Below are 8,338 nucleotides of genomic sequence, written 5' to 3' on the forward strand. Positions count from 1 at the left end.
CCTTTCTTATTGGTTTTTGAGAATAGTTCAGCAAAATCTTGATATTGTTATAAATTGCACACGAAAGAGTCACTGGGGTAGTTCTACCCATCATCAGAAGTTTAAGATTTGAAGATTTTTATTTTCACTTTGTTCAGTGGATTTCCTTGTTTTAGTTTAGCTTCACTGTTAGTTTGAGTTGTTCTGTTTCAGAGGAAAGATTTAAGAAATTCAGGATGAATATTAATAATCAAACAGTGCTTGTTAGAGGCTGTTTCACCGGCCAGGTTTTGAATACTAAAACTAAAGACATTGTAATCACCGATGAACTTAAGGGCTGTGAATGGGCTGGATCCCTGCTGTCACAGGATGAGATGCAAAGTACATCGTGGACAGAATGCTGGGATCATGCTCAGCGACGGTGAGCGACTACAACACTGTGCCCCCAAAACTGATTTTCTTTTACTTATACAAGTATACTGTTTTTGTTAAATTTCTGCGAAGCTCATGGTCAGTTTTTCCTTGTAGTTCATTATAATAACAATAAAACTGATGGATCAGATTCACTGAGGAGCTTGTGAAAATACTGAGATTTCTTGAGGACCAAAGTGATTCACAGACAGTTTCCAGCACATCCACTGGTTTGTTGCCAGAATGGCAAGTTTTAATTTTGAACATGTAATCGAACACAGACAACTAAAAGCAAAAGATTTAACCCTAAGACTTGCCTAAAAAAAATGTCACATTTGTTACCTAGATTTTTACTTTTTGTTCTTAGCACAGCATTTCAGACTCCTCACAGCGCTGATACTTCAGTCTCACACAGACTGAGGTGGTTTGATGTGTGAGGCATTTGTCTGACCTCAGGAACATCTTCAGGAGGACCAGGAGTCAAACAGACAACCTGTTCTAAAACCAGAGGAACTCAAATGCAACCTAACCTGAAGGTTTTCATAAACTCATCGTGTTTGGTTTGTGTGAAAGTCTCACGTTTAAATGCAAGAGGAGCAGAAAAAAAAAGATTAAACCTTCATTCCTCACAGTATCTATAAATTATTTGGGCTATACAACTCGGATTAAATACATCCAGGTCGCTTCTCTTCTTCATACTATTATTTTTTAAAGAACAAACAATAACGCGGAAGCAAGAAAGTGGATTTGCTGGGGGGGAAATGAAGGGAAGTAGTTTGAGTGGTGTTTTCCTCCGGGAGAGTAGTTTTGTTTTTTTTATTTGTATTTGCATTTTTAGTTAGAATCTGTAGGTTATTCAGGTTTTAAACAATATTCAAACAGTGCAGACACTACAGTCTATTTTTATTTTGTATTGATTGCTCAAACCATATGTATTGTGGTCATTTTTTGAGTTTAATTTTAGTTCATATATTTATTTATTTTACTTTCAATTCTACAATTATGGATATGAAAGTTGAGCATTATCAAATCAGTGATACAGCTCATTGCTTTCAGTGGTAAAAGCGCGCAGATTTTACCGGAAATTCTTCACAATAAGAAATGAATGCAAAAAAAAAAAATCTGCTAATTTATACCACAACAAAAAAATAATTTTTGTTATTTATTGTTTTAAACTTTTTTTTATTTATTTAGCTTGACATATCTGTAAACATTTAGGTTTTCTTTAGTCGAATAAAAAAACGTACTCGTGGTGACGCGGTGACGCACGCCAACCAGCTGCCGGAGCGTCATTTCCAGGCGACCGCGGACTCTTGCTTCGCGCCAAGCAGTTGAAGCTTTTTCTTACTTTTTTTGATAACAGACCAACACAGCGAGAAAGCGCGTTCATAATGGTACGTGACATATTTCAGCTGCTTTTTCACTCAAACTGGAGCCTGTGTGCATAAACACAGCGGGTAAATATGGAGGAAATGATGCTGTTGTGTGGTTAAACCTTGCTGCTGCTGCTACTGATGATGATGATGAAGCGCAGTGCGCAGTTAGCTCCTGCTAAAGAGGATAAACTTCAATCCTTTGGTTCAGGTGGAGCTTTGAGCAGCAGGTGAAGAAGGTGAAATCTGTGAAGTGTAAGAGCGTTCAGTTTGTAGTTTGTGTAGCTGTGCGGTCTGCTGTGGAAGCACACTGACTAACATGCAGAGGGGTGACAGTTTAAAGGAAAACCATAAAGCAGTGGGTGTAGAAGGACACACACAGGTGCAGATGCTTCCTCACAGCTGCACTGCAGGCTACAGTGAAGCAGCAACATCTGTGGCATGAGTGAAAAGACTGAGCTGACTTTGAATACGTTTGTTTTTGTTTGGGTGCCAATAAGGTGATTTTAATTCACTTAAATAAAACTAAAGATAAAATCTTTTGTTTGTTTGTTTTAAAAAAAAAGCAAAATTAACTGATGTAAAATCAAAAGTTGACTCGTGGTGTAAACTCATAAAACCTAGCATAAGGAAATGTCCTTATGCTAAGATTTTCACTGGGAGTGACAGGATGAGGGAACATTCATAGATGTAGTGAGGACATGCAGAGGGTTGGTGTGACAGATGGTGGTTATGTCCACTAATGGGAGCAGCAGAGTGAAGAGGATGGCTTCATTCAATTGGGGAAAATATAGGGAGGAACTAGTGGGTATGAATATATTATCAAGGAGGGCCAGTCGGTATTAATTTATGTATCTGAGTAAGCATAATAAAATGGATTTAAGTAAAATAAGTTATTGGGGAACCAAAATAACTACAAATAGGTATAAAATAAGTGAGCTAGTCTACAGACAAGATTGGTAAATAATTAAAATAATAAAAGATTTCCACTTTTTGGGGAAAAAATGAATATAGCTGCCTTTGACTGTGAAATTCATCTTTTCTAATTTGCAAAATGAGATCATGTGCTTGAGCTGCAAAGATGTGGATGGGGTAGGATGGAAGGATACAAAGTCTCACTGAGATGTCAAAGAATGAAATAGTTTTGCATTCGTAGCTCCTACTCCCAGGCACTTTATGAGTCAGGATGTACAGTTTTGATAAAAGTGATTTTTTTTCCCTGTTTTTTCCTTTTACGTAATTCTGTAATTCTTACAGTTTGTACTCTTCTGTGTGTGCAGGACATCAGGCGGTTCTTTGCACCGACGTCGGCTAAGCCTGCGGTGCAGAAACCTGCCCCGAACGGAAATGACAAACAGGAGAAGAAGAAGAAGAATTCCTCGTCAACGGACGAGGAGGTGAAAAAGAAGAAGAAAGAGCCCAACAAGGTGAGGAGCTGCCCCCTCTCCTTGTCTCCTTTCTCTGTTCCTCTTCATCCTGTTTATCCGGCTTTATTGTGGTTTCGTGTTCTGTAGGTCAAAAGCAAAAAAACTGAGGAGCAACGCAAGGATGGGGAGAAAAAACGAAAGAAGCACGCAGTCATAGCCTCGGGTAGGCATTTCCTCCACAGTGATGTCTCGGTGTCACAGCATTGTTATTTTTCTGAAGGTTTTTAAAGGATTTGTTAAAATACATTCCTTTAAAATGTAGTTTATTGCTGTTTGATGAGATGTATGCGGGGACTCAGCGACCTGCAGCATCCTCAGGCTCTTCTGTGCATCTGGATTTTAAAAAAAAAGATAACACACATTTTCAAAAGTTTACAAAAGATTTAGCCTCATATTTTCATCCAAAGATGAATGGAAATAGATTGTAGATTTAGATGAGGACAGAATTATTAGCCCCCTATGAAAGTTGAATTTTTACCCCCTCAGACGCAGAAGAACTAGCAGGGTCAAAATGTTGTAGTTTTCAACAGTCTCACATGTGCTCCTGACCAATCACAGCTCATTCTTCCTCACCTAATCTTCTTCATGATCCCTTCCACTTTGAGTTTCTTGGAGCCTTGCAGCCCGTTTCTGTGCAGGATTCTAGTGATGCGTTGTGTTTGTGCTCAGACTCAGATGAGGAGGAGCCAGTGAGGAAGTCAAAATCCCCCAAAGAGAAAGCGAAGACAAACAAAAAAGATCCCGTGCAGTACGTCTCTGAAACAGGTGATGCTTCAGATGTGCTCTTACCCCAGCGTTAAAGGCAAAATGTCCTTTTTTTATAAACGCGTGATAGGAAGCCTCTCTTTTCTGCTTGTAGACTCAGACAGCGACAACTTCCAGTCCTTGAAGAAAACTTCCAAATCCAAACAGAACGGCACCGCAAAAACGACAAAAGCGGAAGCCAAACAGTCGGGGAAGTCTCCCGTCAAGCCATCCTCCACCCAGGGAAAAACCACACCAAAATCTCCTCCTGTACCTTCCACCCCAAAGTCAGCTCCACCCCCTCAGCCCAAACAAACCCCCACATCAGTACTCGATTACTTTGGCAGCGCGAGTGTTCAGCGCTCGGACAAGAAGCTGGTAGCCAGCACCAAACGAAAGGCTGTGAGTACTGAGGCATTACTTCTGTGTGTGTTTCCTTGTTTTTTTTACTCATCCTCTCATGACTCAGTAACGATCCTTTGTAAAAACTCCTCAGCCGACTCTCACAGACGACCTGATAAGCGATGAGGAAATCGCCAGGCAGCTGCAGATGGAAGAGGACATGGAGGTAGGCTGATCAGCCGCTGCTGGTTTATTTGACTTTGAATTAGAGCTGCTCAGTAAATTGACAGATGGCTTTGACCCGTAGTTCATTACAGCTCTTCTGCTGTTCTCATGTTTTTGCTGCGTCACTCTCAGCTGGAGAAACAGGTCCACGAGGATGAGGAGTTTGCCAGAACGCTGGCCATGCTGGATGAAGAGCCAAAAGCGAAGAAGGTAAAGGCTGCAAGCATTAAAAAGGCTTGTGCAATTAAATTCTCAAGTTTATTTCAAGTCTTGTTTCTTTTGTCTTCCCAACCATCCAGGCTCGCAAAGGCTCTGATGAAAAACAAGTCTTGACCACGAGCCCCAAAAAGAAAGCCACAGACGCTGCCGCCCCTGGGAGCAGCTCGAAGACCAGCGTGTCTGAAGATGTGGTTAGTCCGTCTCCCAAAAAGACCACAGCTCCTGTAAAAGCCAGCTCCAAACTGGCCATGATGAAGAAAAAGGATGATGACAAGAAGGAAGGGGTAAAGAGCAAAACCCCTACTAAGATGAAAATTTCTCCCAAAAAGGAGCCCCACGCTTCATCTATCTCAGAGAAGACGTTCACCCCCAAAACTGGAACCACGCCCACCGCACTTAAGACTTCTCCCAAGAAACCGGAGGTGAGCCACACAGACGACCTATCAGATCAGAGGAAGAAAAAACCTGAGCATATAGATAAAAATATCCACTTCAAACAATTTAAAACCCAGATTATTTGCCTCTGTCTCAGAGCACGAGCACAAGCCCTGACGACCAAGAGAAGAAGAAGGCCAACTCTTCAGCTTACAGGAACTTCCTGAACAGAGATGGACCACGAGCTCTGGGCTCAAAGGAAATCCCGAAGGTAACCTGTGCTCACTGTAGACGCCATCGTTCAGCTGGCCAGCAAGCTTGCGCTGCCTTTGCTTTACTGCCTGCGTGGTTTGTGTTTTCCAGGGAGCAGAAAACTGTTTGGAGGGCTGCGTGTTTGTCCTGACCGGCGTCCTCGAGTCCATGGAGAGAGAAGACGCCAAATCTCTCATCGAGCGCTACGGAGGCAAGGTGACGGGCAACGTCAGCAAGAAGACCACCTACCTGATTCAGGGCCGAGACAGCGGTGCATCGAAGCTGGAGAAGGTGATATCTCTTTGGACATGAATGCATCACCATATTAAAGGATTTGACATCAATAGAAAAAACTGTCTGAAGCCCGAGCTTTTATCTCACAGGGATTAGCTGTTCCAGCACCGATCATGTGTGTTATGAGTACTTTATCAATACACATGATAGAAAATAAGGAAATTCAATAAATTAAGATAGACTTTAAGGATAAACAGTTTGAGCTCCAGATACGAAAAAATGGCAGAAAATGATAATAAAAATTGGTCCTTTTTTCTTTATTATCCTCTATTTTTCCCACACACACGTGAAACATTTTGCTCCATAGTTTTGTTTCTTGCGTTTCTTGGTCAGCTGGAGAGGTCTGAGGATCAGACTGAACTTCTATCTTCTGTTGCAGTTGCTCAGTCAACCATCAACCAGCGCTGAAACCTGTGAGTGCTTATTTTCCACATTTCCCTAATCTAAAACCTTTAACTTATAAAAGTTAAGATCTCTACAGTCTGTAAAAAAAAATGCCGTCATTTACCTGAATTCCTCCGCGGTCCTCGTTACCAGCCATGCCGTCGACCTCGTCCATGATCAGCACGTGTTTACTGCTCACTGTCTGTGACGTGCCTGCAAAACGCCAAGAAACAAGAAGAAGAAGGTTTAAGTGTCACTGATTAATCGTTTGTATGTTATGTTAATTTATTAAAAAGTTTGTCCAGCATGCACTTCATAAATATTGTAAAAGCACAGCCAGAGTTGCTGTTTAAGAAAAAGTGGAATAAATGAGCTCTTATCTACTTTAATGGAGAAGTCACTGCTGTACGAGAACAACAACCACATCTGTTTACTGTTTTAATAACAGCCTGTGCACAGACTGCGTGTCATTTTTAATCACTTGTATAAAAGGCAGCTGAAAGCTGGAGTGACCTTTGTAGAAGTTCTCTATGCTGGTGTTGTTCAGCGACTCGGCGACGACCTCCTTCAGGCTGTTTTTGCTGCGAGTGCAGCTGGCGTTCATCTCCACATAACTGAAGCCCAGCTCCTGCAGGACGACACACAGACGCAGTGAACGCGAGGCTGAGATTAGAGCGGCGTGCTCAATACGCACACAGGCTGCTCACAATAAATCTGTGTGTGTTTTCACGCTGACCTCGCAGACCAGGGCAGCCGTGGTGGTCTTTCCCACCCCTGGCGGGCCGGAGAGCAGAGCGGCTTTGAATCCTGAGCCATCGTCTTTCCCTCCAAACTTACCAAACCGAGCCGCTGCATAGAAGAAAGCAGAAAAGAACACACGCAGACTTCAGCACAGACGGGTTTAAAAAGCTGAAATCGACCAAAAACAAATCACGTTCAGTCTTCTGCTACCTGCTGGTTTGCCGCTGCCGTGGTTTTTGTACCAGTTCTTGCAGCCAGCGCAGCAGCTTGTTTGCACAGCTCTGGTCCCCCTGCTGGCCAATCACAGCCTTCAGAGAGCGTGGACGGTACTTGTCCACCCACAGCAGGCTGCCACCCTCTTCTGTGGGTGATGGAGATGATTGTTCTGGGACAGAAGAAGAAGAGGTAGCAGAGGAAAGGCCCAGCTCCCTTCGCGCAGTTTGACCCGAGCCTCTCCCGGGTGGAGTCCCTCCGTCTCTGGTCTTGGTACCGCGGCCTTGTGCCTGTCCCGTCTTTGAAGGGCTCGGGGTGTGAGGTGATCTGGAATTACCCTTAGAGGGAGAGATCTTCTGGGCCTTCGGGGTGCTCTTTGAAGCCTGGCTTGGAGGCGTCTTGGTCTTTGTGGTTTTGCTCTATGTGACAAAAGCAGAGGGTATAGAAACCCAGCGGAAATGGGTAAAATTCATCTTTTAATGTAAAGCGTTTATTCCGGGAGCAGAAATGAGCAGCTGTGACCAAGCTGCAGTGTGTGTGTATATATATATATATATATATATAGGTATATATTTATCATTATTATTATATCTACTTTTTTAGTTTAACTGATGTACAAAAGAGTAAATCGTACATTACAGGATAATTTCAATACTGACCTCAGCTTCCGCAGCGATCTCATACTTGGACTTCTTTCCTGGTTTGGTTCCGATCAGCTCCAACAGACCGTCTTCGTCGAGGATCTGGGTGCCGAAGCTCTCCGCCTAAGAAACGCAAGAAACAAAACTATGGAGCAAAATGTTTCACGTGTGTGTGGGAAAAATAGAGGATAATAAAGAAAAAAGGACCAATTTTTATTATCATTTTCTGCCATTTTTTCATATCTGGAGCTCAAACTGTTTATCCTTAAAGTCTATCTTAATTTATTGAATTTCCTTATTTTCTATCATGTGTATTGATAAAGTACTCATAACACACATGATCGGTGCTGGAACAGCTAATCCCTGTGAGATAAAAGCTCGGGCTTCAGACAGTTTTTTCTATTGATGTCAAATCCTTTAATATGGTGATGCATTCATGTCCAAAGAGATATCACCTTCTCCAGCTTCGATGCACCGCTGTCTCGGCCCTGAATCAGGTAGGTGGTCTTCTTGCTGACGTTGCCCGTCACCTTGCCTCCGTAGCGCTCGATGAGAGATTTGGCGTCTTCTCTCTCCATGGACTCGAGGACGCCGGTCAGGACAAACACGCAGCCCTCCAAACAGTTTTCTGCTCCCTGGAAAACACAAACCACGCAGGCAGTAAAGCAAAGGCAGCGCAAGCTTGCTGGCCAGCTGAACGATGGCGTCTACAGGAGCA

General features: G+C 42.9%; 2 protein-coding genes across 2 annotated transcripts in view; one reads left to right on the forward strand and one right to left on the reverse strand.

Moving 5' to 3' along the window:
* Nucleotides 1-1,672: 1,672 nt before the first annotated feature.
* rfc1 (replication factor C (activator 1) 1) overlaps nt 1,673-8,338 on the forward strand; it is a gene marked incomplete at its 3' end in the record, with an annotated part of 11,000 nt that continues 4,334 nt past the window's right edge. The window contains 10 exon segments of the mRNA XM_042223374.1: nt 1,673-1,784; nt 3,044-3,190; nt 3,278-3,353; nt 3,860-3,955; nt 4,050-4,336; nt 4,431-4,502; nt 4,634-4,711; nt 4,801-5,142; nt 5,253-5,366; nt 5,459-5,638. Coding sequence (XP_042079308.1) covers nt 1,782-1,784; nt 3,044-3,190; nt 3,278-3,353; nt 3,860-3,955; nt 4,050-4,336; nt 4,431-4,502; nt 4,634-4,711; nt 4,801-5,142; nt 5,253-5,366; nt 5,459-5,638 — 1,395 coding nt within the window.
* LOC121814965 (replication factor C subunit 1-like) lies at nt 6,132-8,278 on the reverse strand. Its single transcript, XM_042223409.1, has 6 exons — nt 8,076-8,278; nt 7,639-7,743; nt 6,977-7,398; nt 6,762-6,874; nt 6,539-6,653; nt 6,132-6,238 (listed from the first exon to the last, which is right to left on the reverse strand). The coding sequence occupies exons 1-4, from the start codon at nt 8,196-8,198 to the stop codon at nt 6,859-6,861; spliced, it is 666 nt and encodes a 221-aa protein (XP_042079343.1). The 5' UTR covers nt 8,199-8,278; the 3' UTR covers nt 6,132-6,238; nt 6,539-6,653; nt 6,762-6,858.

The sequence above is a fragment of the Haplochromis burtoni genome, unplaced genomic scaffold (genome assembly GCF_018398535.1).
Source record: "Haplochromis burtoni strain Fernald_Lab_line unplaced genomic scaffold, NCSU_Asbu1 Contig_110, whole genome shotgun sequence".
Classification (NCBI taxonomy): domain Eukaryota; kingdom Metazoa; phylum Chordata; class Actinopteri; order Cichliformes; family Cichlidae; genus Haplochromis; species Haplochromis burtoni.